The following is a 15863-nucleotide window of genomic DNA, read 5'->3' as shown; positions in this document are numbered from 1 at the left end:
CCATCTAGCGGTCAGGCCATGCCCCTGGCCGATCACATACCTGAGCAACAGTAGTCCTGGGAACTAACAGCCAGCTCTCGGCATGGCTCAAGAGCCTGTGCTCATCTTGCCACCATGACCTTGGCCTGCCAGTATGCCCCTCACCATGCCCAGCTGCTGGAGAGTCCCAAACACACTTGACCTCCCTGCTTTCAGCATTAGCTCATGCCCTTCCCTCTGCCAAGACCAGTTCGGGATTCAAGGTCATTTCCAGGAGCCTCTTTTGTCTCTCCTCCAAAGGCAGGAGACCTGAGGATCCCGCTAGCCCCCTCCTTTGATGGTGCCCAGTGTGGCTAGTTCAGCAGTGGCCCACCCTCCAGAACATAGCTGTCACCTACACTGAACCCACAGTGAATGTTTACTGTGCATTTACGTCTTCTATTTTATTGCAGTGCCTTTTGAAAGCAACCCATCCAATTGTGAACAAAAAAGTAGCTGGTGTGGGTCTAAAAGGCACAGGATGTCTCTATTCCCAACCCTCTGAGGGAAGATGGAAAAGGTCCAGGAAAACAAGCAAATTGGAGGAATCTCTGAAAGGGAGGCCATAGGAACAGGATCGAAGAGGGAACACACCCACCAGAGACCCTCAGGGCAGAACAGATGCGACAGGGAGCAGCTCAGGGCTCAAGCTGGGAATGACACAGGTTGGGTAGAACCCTGGTAGGAAGGCCCTGGGAACCATGAGCTCAGAGGCCAAGGTTAAGGACCCCATTTATTGGTTGGCAGTGCCATCTACTGTCACATCCAAGAACAGCAGCCACATAAGCCGCATGGCCTCCTGCAGGATGTCCTGAGAAACTGGGAACCCTGGACCTCTCCTGAGAAAACAGACCACTAGACAAAAAAACAAACATTGGCAGAAGGAACTCTGAGAAACTTGAAAGTGTCATGTGCTTTGACCTGTGCTGTTTCTGTTACGTAAGTTCAATTTCCTAAGTTTTCTGTTCAGGCACGTGGTTGGTGATGAGAAACCCTTGATTGTAAAACAGGGTATAGGGGTGCCTGGGTGGCTCAGTTGGTTGAGCATCTGCCTTTGGCCCAGGCCATGGTCTCAGGGTCCTTAAATTGAGCCCCAAGTGGGGCTCTTTGCTCAGCAGGGAGCCTGCTTTTCCCTCTCACTCTACTTGCCACTCCCCTTGTTTGTGCTGTCTCTCTGTCACATAAATAAAAATCTAAAAAAAAAAGCAACAACAACCAAAAAAAAAAACCAAAAAAACAAAAAAACCAGGGTGTAGTCTTTGTGATGATTAAAGATGCTATGTTCTATTTTTTTTTAAGATTTTTATTTTTATTTATTTATTTATTTTAATTTGCCAGAGAGAGAGACACAGCAGAAGAGGGAAAACAAGCAGGGGAAGTGGAAGAGTGGGAAGCAGGCTTCCTGCGGAGCTGGGACCCAATATGGGGGCTCTATCCCAGGACCTTGGGCCCTTGATCTGGGCCCATGACCTGAGTTGAAGACAGACATTTAACAACTGAGCCACCCAGATGCCCCAAAGATGCTACGTTCTTCCCTCCCTAGACCCCACTAGGATGCTAGTGAAACATGTCACCAAAGAGTTGACAGGGCAGGAAGTGCAGCCCAACTCTTTCCCCCAAATCTGCTTATCCTCTGACCCTTGTTTCTGTAAAATAACATTCACGCTTGACAAGTGATAACCAAATGTTAATTAAAAAAATTTTTTTTAGTTTTTTTTGTTGTTGTTGCTTATTTATTTGAAAGATAGAGATCACAAGTAGGCAGAGAGAGAAAGGGGGAAGCAGGCTTCCTGCTGAGCAGAGAGCCCCATGCGAACCTTGATCCCAGGATCCTGAGATCATAACCTGAGCCCACGGCAGAGGCTTAACCCACTGAGTCACCCAGGCACCCCACCAAACGTTAATTTAGTTGTTTTGCAGGAGCTCAAGCTTTCATAAAGAAGCCAGCAGAATCCAGAACCACTGACTTCCTCTTTGAGCACAACAAAATGAAATTGGCCCTCCCACACTCAGCAAACTTCCTGGGGCTGATCTTGAGTCACATGACTCTTCCCCCCTTTACCCTCTTTTGCTGGCTTTTATTTATTTATTTTTTTAAGAACTTTTTTTTTTTTTAAGATTTTATTTGTAAGAGGAAGAAAGCATGCTCATAAGCAGGGAGAGCAGCATGCGAAGGGAGAAGCAGGCTCCCCATTGAGGGGACTTGATCCCAGGATCCTGGGACGATGACCTGAGCCAAAGGCAGACCCTTAACTGCCTGAGCCACCCAGGTGCCCCTTGCTAGCCTTTCAAAATCCCTGACTCTACCCCTTCAGGTAGGCAGGGGTGTGTGTGTGTGTACTTTTATCTTACTTTAGATTTATTTATTTGATAGAAAAAGTGGATGCATGAGCTGGGATGAGGGCAGAGAGAGAATCTCAAGCAGACTCCCCACTGAGTGTGGAGCCCGACTGGGGGCTTGATCTCACCACTCTGAGATCATGACCTGAGCTGAAATCAAGTGTTGGACACTTAACCAACTGAGCCACCCAGGTGCCCCTATTTTATTTTTTTTTTAATCGCCTTCAGATAGAGTAATTTTAATTCCAAGATAGCTAGCAAACAGTATTATATTAGTTTCAGGGGTAAAAATATAGTGATTCAGCAATCCCATACTTTTGTCAGTGCTCATCCTGGTAAGTGTACTCTCTATCCCCATCCCCTATTTCACCCATCCCCCCACCCGCCTCCCCTGTGTGACCACCAGTGTATAGTTAAGAGTCTGCGGTTTTTTTTTTTTCTTTGTTCATTTGTTTTGTTTCTTAAATTCCATCTATGAGTGAAATCATACAGTATTTGTCTTTCTCTCACTGACTTATTTCATTTAGCATAATACTGTATGGCTCCATCCATGTCATTGCAAATGGCAAGATTTCAATCTTTTTCATGGCTGCATAATATTCTGTTATACATACATACACATATCTTTATTCATTCATCTATCGATGGACACTTGAGCTACTTCCATCAATTTGTTGTTGTAAATAATGCTGCAATAAAGATAGGATTAGATTTTACTTATTTATTTGACAGACAGAGATCACAAGCAGGCAGAGAGGCAGGCAGAGAGAGACAGGGAAGCAGGCTCCCTGGTAAGCAGAGAGCCTGATGCAGGACTCCATCCCAGGACCCTGAGATCATGGACCTGAGACAAAGGCAGAGACTTAACCCACTGAGCCACTCAGGCCCCCAGGATTACATACATCTTTTTGAATTAATGTTTTGATACTCTTTGTGTAAATACCCAGTAATCGAATGACTAGACCATACACTGTTTCCATGTTTAACTTTTTGAGGAACCTCCATGCTCTTTTGCAGAATGGCTGCACCAGTTTGCATTCCCCACTGACAGTGCATGAGGGTTCCCTTTTCTCCACATCCTCATTGACACTAGGGAATGTTTGAGGCTTGCCCTCTGTATCCTCGCATGGCAGCCTTTACACACGATGTCTCAGTAATGTTTCCACTGTGCGTTGGACAGATGAACTTGGGTTCGGTCACACTAGTGTGAATAGAAGGGCCTACAAGCAGGAAGGAAGGAAAAGAGGAGCGGGCTTTGGTGGGCATGTGTTCAACAACTCAAGACATGGGGCTACGAAAGAAGAGTGCAAAAGGTTGAGGTGGCGAGATTGCGGCCTGGCATGGCCCCCAGAATTTGCATCTCACAAAAGCCAGCTGGGTGACATCAGGGGCCTTCTAGACCATACCAGTGGAAGCCTCAATTAGGGCAAAGGGCTCAAAGAGGCTTATCCATCCGTATCCCAGATACCATTCTTAGGTATGAGGGCCCTTCACAAATGACACAAAAAGGTCACAGGAGAAGAAATGCCAATGGATCTGAACACTTGAAAAGTGCCCAGTTTTATTTAAAATATGTAAACCCCCAGGAAAACTAGCTTGAGAATCCACTCCGTCCCCATCCACCTGCCACAGTCAAGATTTTTAGCACAGAGTACACGCGTGCATGTCACATTATAAGCTCAAGTGTGTCCTCCCCCCCACACTCCTGTGTCGAAGTCCTAACCCCCAGTGGGCCCTAATCCAATCTGACTGGTGTCCTTATAAGAGAGATTAGGACCGGCAGAGAGACACAGAAGTGTCTCACATGCACAGGGAAAAGATCACATGAGGACACAGGGAGAAGATGGCCAACTACAAGCCCAGCAGAGAGGCCTCGGGAGAAACTGACCTTGCCAACATCTTGATCTTGGACTTCCAGACTCCAGAACTGCAAGAAAATAAGTTTGTTTTTCTAAGCTCCCTGGCACCCCCACGCTCTGTGGTATCTTGGTTCCGTGTTCAGAGTTTACTAACAAAAACAATCCATGAGGGCTAGGACAACCTCCACAGACAGCAGTGTGGTGATATCTAGCAAAAAGAGCATGTGATCACAGAATCAGACCTTCAAAGTCAGAAGAGAAACTGATGGCTGCCAGAGGGAAAGGGAGGTGGGGGGGTGGGCAAAATGGGTAAAGGGGAGTAAGGTGCAGGCTTCCAGTCGTGGAATGAAAACGGCACGGGGATGAAAGGCACGGCATAGGGAATATGGTCCATAATATTTTGATCACATCGTGTGATGACAGGTGGTGGCTACGTTCGTAAGCCTAGCATGATGTGTACAGCTGTAGAATCACTACACTATCCGCCTGAAACTGGTATAAAATCATGTGCCCACTAAAAAAACAAAACAAAACAGGGGCACCTGGTGGCTCAGTGGGTTAAAGCCTCTGACTTCAGCTCAGGTCATGATCCCAGGGCCCTGGGATCGAGGCCACATTGGGCTTTCTGCTCAGCAGGGAGCCTGCTTCCCTTCTTCTCTCTGTGCCTGCCTCTGTCTACTTGTGATCTCTCAAATAAATAAAATCTTTTTAAAAAAAAAAGCAGTGGGGCGCAGGGGTGGCTCAGTTGCTAGGCGTCTGCCTTCGGCTCAAGTCATAATCCCAAGGTCCTGGGATCGAGCCCCACATCGGGCTCCCTGCTCCATGGGAAAGCCTGCTTCTCCCTCTCCCACTCCCTCTGCTTGTGTTCCCTTTCTTGCTGTGTTGCTCTCTGTCAAATAAATAAATAAAATCTCTTAACAAAGTTTTTTAAAAAACCCTAATAAATAAAATTTTTTAAAAATAAAAATCATTCCATTTTGGGGCACCTGGGTGGTTCAGTGAGTTAAGCCTCTGCCTTCGGCTCAGGTCATGGTCTCAGGGTCCTGGGATCAAGCCCCAAATCAGGCTCTCTGCAGAGCCTGATGCTTCCACCACCACCACCCCCACCCCACCCCCCGCCTGGCCCTCTGCCTACTTGGGATCTGTCTGTCAAATAAATAAATAAAATCTTTTAAAAAAATTTTTCCATTTCCCTTCAACCGCCCCCCCCACCCAAAAAAAGACACATGACTCCTTTAGCCAGCAATGCCACTTATGAGAGTGTCCCACAGCCGTACTCAGCAGTGACCCACAGGGACACTGGCAGTAATAGTCACAGATTACTGGTCCATTAGCCGGAATGTGTGGCCATGTCATGGTCCACAGGTGCGGTGGCAGCTGTGCAATGTACCAGTGTAAAGCCTTTTGTGAGCCACTGTGCCTGGTTCAGGGAGATTCCTGGAGCTCATATACACAAGGTGCTCAGAGCAGCTGACACATCAGCAATTATGCTCCATGACTCAGCTGTCCCAACTCTTCCAGTAAAAAAAAGTTCTCTGGACACTTGGGTGGCTCAGTCCGTTAAGGGTCTGACTCCTTTTTTTTTTTCTTTTTTAAGATTTTAGTTGTTTATTTGTCAGAGAAGACACAGTGAGAGAGAGAATATAAGCAGGTGGAGTGGGAGAAGGAGAAGCAGGCTTCCCGCTGAACAGGGTTCCTGAAACGGGGCTCGATCCCAGGACCCTGGGATCATGACCTGAGCTGAAGGCAGATGCTGAAAGACTGAGCCACCCAGGTGCCTCAAGGACCTGACTCTTGATTTCAGCTCAAGTCATGATCTCACAGGCCATGGATCAAGTCCCACATCAGGCTCAATGCTTAGCTCAACTCGGAGTTTGCTTGTTCGTTACCCTCCACTCTTCCCCTTGCTTGCTCATTTATGTCCCCCACCCCTACCCCATCTTTAAAATAAATAAATGTTCTCTAATAAAATGGCCATGTGTCAAGATATTTCTCAGTAACTAGTATCTCCCAGACACCAGTGTCTCCCAGCCCCCATCACCCACTCTCTGCTATTTTCTTTTCAAACGTGGGATTCCACAAGAGAATGCCAGTGGTGCCTCTGATGGCCCAGTCAGGCATGCAGACTTGCTTTAGAAACCTGTTTGACAGTGACTTCGCTGTTTGAAACCCTTAAAACAGGCTTCATTGAATTGAAAATCCAAAGCAACTGTCCCAGTTTTGTCCTGGTCAGTTTGAAACCCATTTGGTGTTGGTTGCATTGAAGAGAGTCCCCGGGCACAACTTGTAGCTCATCAGGAAAACAATTCTCCTTGCTAACAACCACATGGGTGCCTCAGTCTGGGGGTGTAATGCTGATGCGAGACTGTTGTGTGATTTTACGCAGATGGACTGTCCGGATTCCAGATGTGCATGTGTCTTGTCTTGTATCCCTAACTGGAAGCAAGACTCAGCAAAACAATGTGGTCAGAGATGACCAGATGGTGCAGGGCAGCTTATTGCTGGTTACGACATTAGGGACCTTCACTATTTCCAAACCTGTGCAGCTGCTAACTATTTTCCCTGCAAAGTCACGTCCGTTGGAGCCATTCTCAATCAGATCATCCTTTCTTGGAGAGACAGTTGTTGGTTTATGGAGTGCAGGCGAGTGAACTGGCTAAGCATGGTGCGGTGCCTCACCATGAACAGCGCCTGCAGAAGAGAACCTAAGTACAAAGAATGTTTCCCTTGTCATTGCCGGCAAAGACGTAAGTTTTAAGGTTAAGCATGATAAGGGGCGCCTGGGTGGCTCAGTCAGTTGGGCATCCCACTTTCGGTTTCTGTGCAAGTCACGATCTCAGGGTCATGGGACCAAGGCCCACATCCGGCTCTCTGCTCAGTCGGGAGCCTGCTTCCCCATCTCTCTCTCTGCTTGCCTCTCTGCCTACTTGTGATCTCTGTCTGTCAAATAAATAAATAAAGTCTTAAAAAAAAAAAAAAAGATTTCTATTGGGCACCTGGGTGGCTCAGTCGTTAAAAGTCTGCATTCAGCTCAGGTCATGATCCGAGGGTCCTGGGATCGAGTCCCATATCAGGATCCCTGCCTGCTTCTCCCCCTCTCCCTCTGCCTCCCACTCTCCCTGCTTGTGCACTCTCTCTCTCTCCCTCTTTCTCTGTCAAATAAATTAACTTAAAAAAAATTAAATAAAATATTGGGTGTCTGGGTGGCTCAGTTGGTTGGGCGACTGCCTTCGGCTCAGGTCATGATTCCAGAGTCCCAGGATCAAGTCCTACATGGGGCTCCCAGCTCCATAAGGAGTCTGATTCTCCCTCTGGACCAGGGCCAGAACCCCATCATCCCCCCACCTCCACACAAGGCAGGTGCTCTCAGCTACCCAAATCATCACTCTGGCAAGGCTTGGGAGCCTCTGCTTTGGGCTAAAGTTTTGTCTTCCCTTGTCCTCTGAAGCCCTATGGTGAAACCCTAACCGCTAAAACGATGGGGAATGGGACAGTACCCTTACAAAGAGACTCCAGGGAACTCCCAAGCCCCTCCCACCACCAGTCATTATGAACCAGGAAGCAAGCTCTCATCAGGCACTGAATCTACCGGCACCGTGATCTTGTGCTTCACGACCTCCAGAAGTGGGAGAAATAGATGTTGGTAAGGGTAAGATGTTTAAGGGTAAGCCACCCAGCCTCTGGTATTTTTGTGTTTGGAATCTTTTTTAATTAACATAGAATGTATTATTTATTTCAGGGGTACAGGTCTGTGATTCCTCGGTCTTTCACAGTTCACAGTGCTCACCATAGCACCTACCCTCCCCAGTGTCCATCCCCCGGCCAACCCATCCCTCCCACTCCTCTCTCCTCCAGTAACCCTCAGTTGATCTCCTGAGAATAAGGGACTTTTATGGCTTCTCTCCCTCTCTGGCTTTGTCTTGCTTCATTTTTCCCTCCCTTCCCTTATGATCCTCTATCTTGTTTCTCAATGGGTTTTTTTTTTTTTAAAGATTTTATTTATTATTTGAGACAGAGAGAGTGAGTGAGAGAGAGGAAGAAAGAGCACAAGCAGGGGGAGCAGCAGAGGGAGAAGGAGAAGCAGGCTCCCCTCTGAGCAGGGAGCCAGATATGGGATTTGATTTCAGGACCCTGAGATCATGACCAGAGCCAAAGACAGACGCTTGACCGACAGAGCCACCCAGGTGGCCCTCTGGTATTTTTGTTCTAACAACCCATGTAGCCTGAGACACTGCCGAAGGTTCACAGGCTGGAGGTTTGGGGTGGTGGCTACATTCTGATGCAAATGCCTTCCCTCTGGGCAAGGGAGGCTGCCAGGTACAGATGGAAGGGAACCCAAACATTATGGCATCCGAGAGGGAGGGGTGGTTAGGAGGGGGTATGTGGCGTGGGAGGAACAGGTCCCTGGACCAGTACTACAGAGTCTGGCTTGGAGGAGAAGCCTGGTGAAGATATGATGGGGCAGCCAGCCTGGGACAGCAGGTCCAGGTAGAGCACCAGGTCCTTTCTGGGGCAGGACACTGTGACCAGCATGTGGGTCTGAGAGCAGGGATGGTAACCCTAAGTGTGACCACTGCTAATGAGAGGCCACCTCGTTCCCACAGCTTGGGAGTCAGCTAGAGGCTGACTCTTCCACTGCCTGGAAGGACACACCAGAATGAAGATGCAGGAACCTGACACATCAAAGCCGAAACCCTGCAACAAACCCCAAGATGAGGAACCAGTTCCAGGGAATACCAAACGTCAAACCGTCTGCTAGAGCTAGTCCACAGCATGGACTTGAAGACAGACGCCTCCCACCTAGACCAGGGCTTTGTTTCATGTCGTGGCTGGTGCGACAAACCAACCAGGGTCGAGAGGGTAAGAGGATGGTGAAAAGAAATTAAGAGACAAAGAGATGGGGGCAGGAGGAGCACCAAGGAGGATGTCCAATAGTGCCAATTTTATTCAAGGCTGTGAGGCATTATATAGCTAACAGAAACAATCGTAAGAAAAGTATCTATTTTTAGCCCTTCTACACGATCACGCTGAGCTAGTACCCGCGCCTTGAATCGGGTCGCAACCTCAGCCACGCCTGCCGCCTGCCACTGCCTCTGGACCATGGACCCCCGCAAAGTGAGCGAGCTTCGGGCTTTCGTGAAAATGTATAAGCAGGATCCGAGCGTTCTGCACACGGAGGAAATGCGTTTCCTGCGGGAGTGGGTGGAGAGCATGGGGGGTAAAATACCACCTGCCACTCATAAAACTAAATCAGAAGACAGTATCAAGGAAGAAAAACCAGATAGTAAGAAGGCGGAGGAAAACATAAAGACAGAGTGAGGAGAGTGATCTAGAAATGAAGGTGTGATTGAACCAGATAGCGATGCCCCTCAAGGAATGGGAGATGAAAATGCAGAGATAACCAAGGAAGTGATGGATCAGGCAAATGATGAAAAAGTGGCTGCCATTGATGCCCTAAATGATGGTGAACCACAGAAAGCCATTGACTTGTTCACAGATGCCATCAAACTAAATTCTTGCTTGGCCATTCTGTATGCCAAGAGAGCCAGTGTCTTCATCAAATTACAGAAGCCAAATGCTGCCATTTGAGACTGTGACAGAGCTATTGAAATAAATCCTGATTCAGCTCAGCCTCATAAGTGGTGCGGGAAAGCACATAGACTTCTGGGCCATTGGGAAGAAGCAGCACATGATCTTGCCCTTGCTTGTAAACTGGATTATGATGGAGATGCTAGTGCAATGCTGAAGGAAGTTCAACTGAGGGACCAGAAAATTGCTGAACATCGGAGAAAATATGAGCGAAAACGTGAAGAGCGAGAGATCAAAGAAAGAATAGGAAGGGTTAAGAAGGCTCGGGAAGAACATGAGAGAGCCCAGAGGGAGGAAGAAGCCAGGCGACAATCAGGAGCTCAGGATGGCTCTTTCCCAGGCGGCTTTCCTGGGGGGATGCCTGGAATGGCAGGGGGGGATGCCTGGGATGGCAGGAATGCCTGGGCTCAATGAAATTCTTAGTGATCTGGAAGTTCTTGCAGCCATGCAGGATCCAGAAGTTATGGTGGCCTTCCAGGATGTGGCCCAGAACCCAGCGAATATGTCAAAATATCAGAGCAACCCAAAGGTTATGAATCTCATCAGTAAATTGTCAGCCAAATTTGGAGGTCAAGCATAATGCCCTTCTGACAAATAAAGCCCTTGCTGAAGGAAAAGCAACTTCGATCACCTAATGGATGTAGCAATAATACAAACCAGTGTACCTCCGACCTTCTCATGAAGAGAGCTGGGGTGCTGTGAAGAGAATCCCTACCCCTCTGCTCCCCATGCAGCTGAAACATTCTACAATGGTTTGCCATTAGGGTATTCATTCAGATAATGTTTTCCTACTAGGAACTACAAACTTTAAACACTTTTTAAACCCTAAAAATATTTAAAAACATATTAAAAGGTGTGTTAGTCCCTAAAAAAAAAAAAAAGTATCTATTTTTAGCTGATTACTAAAGAGTTTGCAACATGCAAAGAAAATCCTTCAAGCTTTCCCATTATCTATTTCCCAAGCACCAATAGCAGACCTTCTAGCGCCAGTTGTACTGACTTCAAGGCCACTCAAGACATAGTTTGTGTAAGCACAGCACACTCTTACAGTGGTGTAGTCTATAGCCCGTGCAAGGACAGCAAGGACCAGCCAAGAATTTCTTTTTTTTTTTTTTAAAGATTTTATTTATTTATTTGACAGACAGAGATCACAAGTAGGCAGAGAGGCAGGCAGAGAGAGAGAGAGAGAGGGAAGCAGGCTTCTTGCGGAGCAGAGAGCCCGATGCGGGGCTCGATCCCAGGACCCTGAGATCATGACCCGAGCCGAAGGCAGCAGCCCAAACCACTGAGCCACCCAGGCGCCCCCAGCCAAGAATTTCTCACCCCAGCCAAATCGTCCCTATCTGACTAGCAAACGTGTGAGAAGTCACATAGGCGAGCGCGCAACATATAGCACAGACCCTTTCTCAGTGCTACTCTACTTAATCGACCTAAGCCTTTTGCTCGGCTATTCAGCCTTTAAAGGAGGCACAAGTCAGGGCCTGGTTTGGTCCTCGTCTCAAGCCTTACCGTGGCCTCCCACAGTTTCAAGTCCCCTTTCTAACACTCTCAAGGATGTCATCACAGTTGGTTGGGGGCGGCTACACCTGGGCTGAGCCCGGTGCTTCTTACTAGGATTCCAGACGTCAGTAGAGTCCTGGGCCAAAGTTTTCTCTTCCAGGTAGCTGAAATGCCTCACTCAGACGTACTGTGCTTACGCTAGATAGCTCGGGACAGGGGCAAGGCTGACATTTTTTACCTTCCCACAAGAGTGCTGTTTTGGTTAGGCATAAACTCTCCTGTGGGGAAACCCATTGTCCTCAGCATTATTTTTCTATTCAAGATGGAGACATTTTGATTCCCAGGCAGAAATGGCTACAAGACTACTATTGGCTGCTGGCTTCTCCAATCTAGATGGTGCCATACACTGGAGGTATTAGAGACAGCATTAAGCCTTGCCATAAAAACAAAAAACAACAAACAAACAAACAAAAAAACACCAAATACCATGAACTGGAGAGGCGGCTGGAGGAGGCCAAAGGTTCCTGACACTGTCTACATTCCCACACCAAGGGGTCTTCGCTCAGGGGGGCAGGAATTCTGTAGTGCAGTTGAACTCGGTCTGCAATTTTCCAACACTACTAGGATGTGTGTTTTCATTCACCCTGAGATGGCAGTACCCTCCAACTCCAAGGTCTGATCTCAGCCCCATGGGTTTGGAGGCAGCAGCACCCTTCTCAGAAGTCTGATTTCCACAAGGTGTCTCCCCCAGCATCTACATTTTGAGAATTCCAATTTCCTCTCTTGGTCCCCCGCAGCCCTAGAGCTAGTGGCTGTCCCTGTGATCATCTGGGTTTTCTCTGCCTGGAGTTCTATAATGCCCAGTGACCAATTCTTAATGTTTATGTTTATTATTATTATTAAGGAGGCTCCCATCCAGCATGGAGCCCGATGCAGGGTTTGAACCCATGACCCCTGAGATTGAGACCAGAGCCAAGAATGGGACACTTAACCAACTGAGGCACCCAGACACCCCACCAATTCTTTATGTTAAATTCTCTCCATTAAAGTAACTGGTGTCGGCTCTCTCACAAAGACAGATCTGGGGGATACACATGGTGGCTTCTGCAACAACCTATAACCCCTGTTTTCTCTTATGCTGAAACCACACTAGAAGACAGGAGTGCTTGTTAAGTCTTCTGTTTCCCAGATTTCAAAAACCATTACCATAGCCATTGAAACATCATCTTTATACTTTAGGTGCTTGCCATTCTAATGGATTTCTTACCATTTTGTTGCCCTGGTAAAATGTTATATATTGGCTTGTTATCTATGAGGTCACTTGGATTAACTATGATGAGGGTTACTGGGACATAATTTTATTACTACATATAATAGGACCATGTAAAAGAACCAATCATTCTTGGTTTCTTCTTCAATTGTCTGAGTCTTCATTATATATTTTTTAAGATTTTATTTATTTATTTATTTATTTATTTAAAGAAAGAGAGACTGTGCAAGTTGGGGGAGAACAGAGGGAGAGGGATAAGCAGACTCTGTGCTGAGTATGAGCTGGACACAGGACTCCCATCTCAGACCCTGAAATCATGATCTGGGCCAAAATCAATAGTCAGATGCTTAACCGACTGAGCCACCCAAGCCCAAGTCTTCACTATATATTTTTTTTAAGATTTTATTTATCTATTTGTCAGGGAGAGAGAGCACACAAGCAGGGAGAGTGGAAGGCAGAGGGAGAAGCAGGCTCCTTGCCAAGCAAGGAGCCTGATGTGGGACTCGATTCTAGGACCCTGGGATCATGACCTGAGCCAAAGGCAGACACTTAATTGAGTGAGCCACTCAGGTGTCTCCCCAAGTCTTCATTATACTTAAAAGACCAATGACATTTGCTGATTTTAAGTTGATTTGTTCTTCCTCATGCTATTGGATTTCTAGAGCTCTTTCTATATGGTGGATTTTAGTCTTCTGTTGATTATATGTGCTATACCTGAGAAGCAGCACTGCCCAGGACATCAGGCATCCTACCTGTGGTAGAGTTCTTCCAGGAGTCAGAAACAAGAGACTGAGGTAAGACAGAACAGAGGGATGAAAAAGGACTAGTAAGAAACTAAGAATGACTCTTTATGCCTAATCTCCTGGCCTCCAACCATCAGTTCCCCCTTCCAGACTCCTCAGGGAATCCTGGAAATACGAAGCAGAATATTCGGATAGACTTCTGGGGAAGGCTTCGGGAATTTTTTGTTGACCGCCTGCTCCAGGATGTTCAGGATTGGACCATGGGTCTCTTGGAACAGATCAGAACCCAGGAAAGCCTCCACTCGCTCACTCCATGCTGCCAGTTTCGGCCTTCCCTCAAAGAGGTCATAGCCAACAGCCACAGGCTGCAGGAACAAGGATGGGAAAGTTACAGCAATACTGAGGCTCCAATACCAGAACCACTAGCACAGGTGTTGGGCACCCTCCCCCTACCCTGCGAACTCCCATGTGAGGCCCAGGGAAGTATGGCCAGCCTCAGGGCCCAGGAGCACCAGCATGAAACACCACACCCAGGAGGGAAGCAGAAGTTCAGGGCGAAAGCATCAGTTCGGACAGAACCTTGCTCTGTGATTCTGGGCAAATTCCTAGCTGTCTCTAGGCCTTCCTGAGAGCTTCTGTCTAGTGAGGGCAGCGACAGGAGGGATGCTGCCCACAGATCCCAAGCTCACACCTGCATCAGCTCCTCGAAGGCCATAAGGTCAGCCAGCGACATCTGCTGGCCCATGAGGAAGGCCTTGTCCTCCAAGAACTTGTCCTCCAGCTGCTGCAGCGCCCGGTCCATGGCCGTCTTGTTCCGTTCCACCTTCTCCTCCGGCACGTGGGCCCCAGTGAGTGGTGCTATCACCTGACGGGCAAAGGGTGGGCTCAGGCCATGTCCCTGCCTCCTCCTGGGTCCCTGACAGTCAACAACCCTTAGATGGCTCTCCTCACCTGGGTCCACAAGGGTACACCGAAGGTGCCGCGGATGCAGTCAGCATGCCAGCCCAGATACTCGTGGACGCGAGCGCGGGCCTGAAGGTCGGAGGGGTACCAGTGGTCTGCCGTCTGGTACTTAGAGCTCAGGTAAATCAAGATGGCGGAGCTACAGATCAGGGCCAGCAGGAACAGTGGCTGTGAGGATCCTGGTTCATGGCCCTTTTTCCTCAGCTGCTCCCATCCCTCAGTGGGGCGCTGGAGCTTCTCTGTACTTGACATCTCCCCTCTCATCCACAGCTTCCTGGGCACTGCCCCTGACTGTACCTTCCCTAGTCTCCTTCCTTCATTGTCTCCAGCATGGACGCTGGGCCACACCATCCACTTGGCCCTTTAAGAGGCCCATATCTACCGGGCACCTGGGTGGCTCAGTGGGTTAAGAGGCCCATATCTGTGATACCACAGCAGCCACCACCCACGGCCCCATGAGGTAGAGATTTCACGTGAGAAAGCTAAGCCTCAGAATAATTAAGTGACTTCTCCAAGGTCACACAGCTCAGAAAAGGCTCTCTGGGCCTCTGGAGTCTTGCATCAAGCCCCCTGCATGTCCCAGTGTTGGGTTGAGGACCTGGAAGAAAAGCCTGTTCTCAGATCTGTCATGGGTCACCCCTGACAGGTCCTCCGGCCATTGTGCCTGTAGCTGCCTGACCTCTTACCCTCTGCCTGCCTGGTGGCTGGCCTTCACCGTGAGTTGTTCCCTCAGGCCCTGGCCAACTCTGGAGAGTGGCCTGAGGAGTCAGGAGAGGCCCTTTCAGCTTCCATGTGCTGAACTTGCTTTCTGTCCAACTGGACAAATGCCCCCACGTTCTCTTCTACTGCCCTCCATCAGGGGATGGGGAGGCCCTAGGGTCCAGAAAAGGAGGCCGAGGACAAGGGAGGTACAGCACTATCTTGCACCAGCTTCCGGGCATCCTGGTCACCCCCAACCCCAGGTGTCAGCTTCTCACCACACTACTCCCTCTGCCCTCATCTGCGGCATAGGGTCTAAGAGGGCACACAATGGGACAGCCAGAGGCCAGGGGATCTAGGGGCTTAGGAGGAGGAAGAGAAGGAGAGCACCTTTCAGTCAAGATGAAGTCACCATCTTTGAGGACGGGTATCTTCCGCAGGATATTAATCTGGAAGAACTCCTTGGTCTGGAGCTGCCCTATGGAGAAAGAAGTAAAAAAAAAGCCTTCAGAGCAAGACCCACACCTGCTGTGCCCTTCCTCTCCCTTCCCCAGCCGGAACCCCAAGGCCAGGCTGGGCAAAGAAGTAGCTGGGGCTGTGGGGAGAGCTGTGTGGGGCCACAGCCGGGCCTTGGAACCAGGAATGGGGTTGGGCTCCCTGCTCTGCCACCTCCCAGGGTGCTTCAGATAGGTGAAAGGGACTTAGTGGGCCAGGCCTGGGGTGAGCAGGCGAAAGAAGGGCAAAGAGGCAAGGCTTAGCAATCCCCACCTCTAAATTCTCACAGGGTGGCCTGCTCCTGCTTTAGGACCTTACTTACAGGCTTTCAAGGCAGGAACTGTGAGAATCCAGTCCCACAGAGTAGAAGTAATATTATCCTCCTTC

The 15863-nt window shown here is 48.7% G+C and overlaps 1 protein-coding gene and 1 pseudogene across 6 annotated transcripts in view; one reads left to right on the top strand and one right to left on the bottom strand.

The window, feature by feature from the left end:
- Window positions 1–8047: 8047 nt before the first annotated feature.
- Window positions 8048–12737, top strand: LOC309847450 (hsc70-interacting protein pseudogene; annotated as a pseudogene). The gene has a single exon. The product of its transcript is annotated as a hsc70-interacting protein pseudogene (transcript).
- Window positions 12738–12756: 19 nt separating this feature from the next.
- Window positions 12757–15863, bottom strand: part of LOC309847451 (glutathione S-transferase theta-2B-like) — a 151873-nt gene continuing 148766 nt past the window's right edge. For all 5 annotated transcript variants that reach the window (XM_082697730.1, XM_082697732.1, XM_082697731.1 and 2 more), the window contains 4 exons: window positions 15372–15459; window positions 14271–14421; window positions 14011–14184; window positions 12757–13684 (listed from right to left, as the gene is read on the bottom strand). In XM_082697730.1, coding sequence (XP_082553856.1) covers window positions 13475–13684; window positions 14011–14184; window positions 14271–14421; window positions 15372–15459 — 623 coding nt within the window. In that variant the 3' untranslated portion in view covers window positions 12757–13474. The remainder of the gene's footprint in view (window positions 13685–14010; window positions 14185–14270; window positions 14422–15371; window positions 15460–15863) is intronic.

Source organism: Mustela nivalis (genome assembly GCF_964662115.1).
Source record: "Mustela nivalis genome assembly, chromosome: 14".
Lineage (NCBI taxonomy): Eukaryota > Metazoa > Chordata > Mammalia > Carnivora > Mustelidae > Mustela > Mustela nivalis.
The sequence above is the reverse complement of the archived record's forward strand: the minus strand, read 5'-3'. Positions and strand labels throughout refer to the sequence as shown.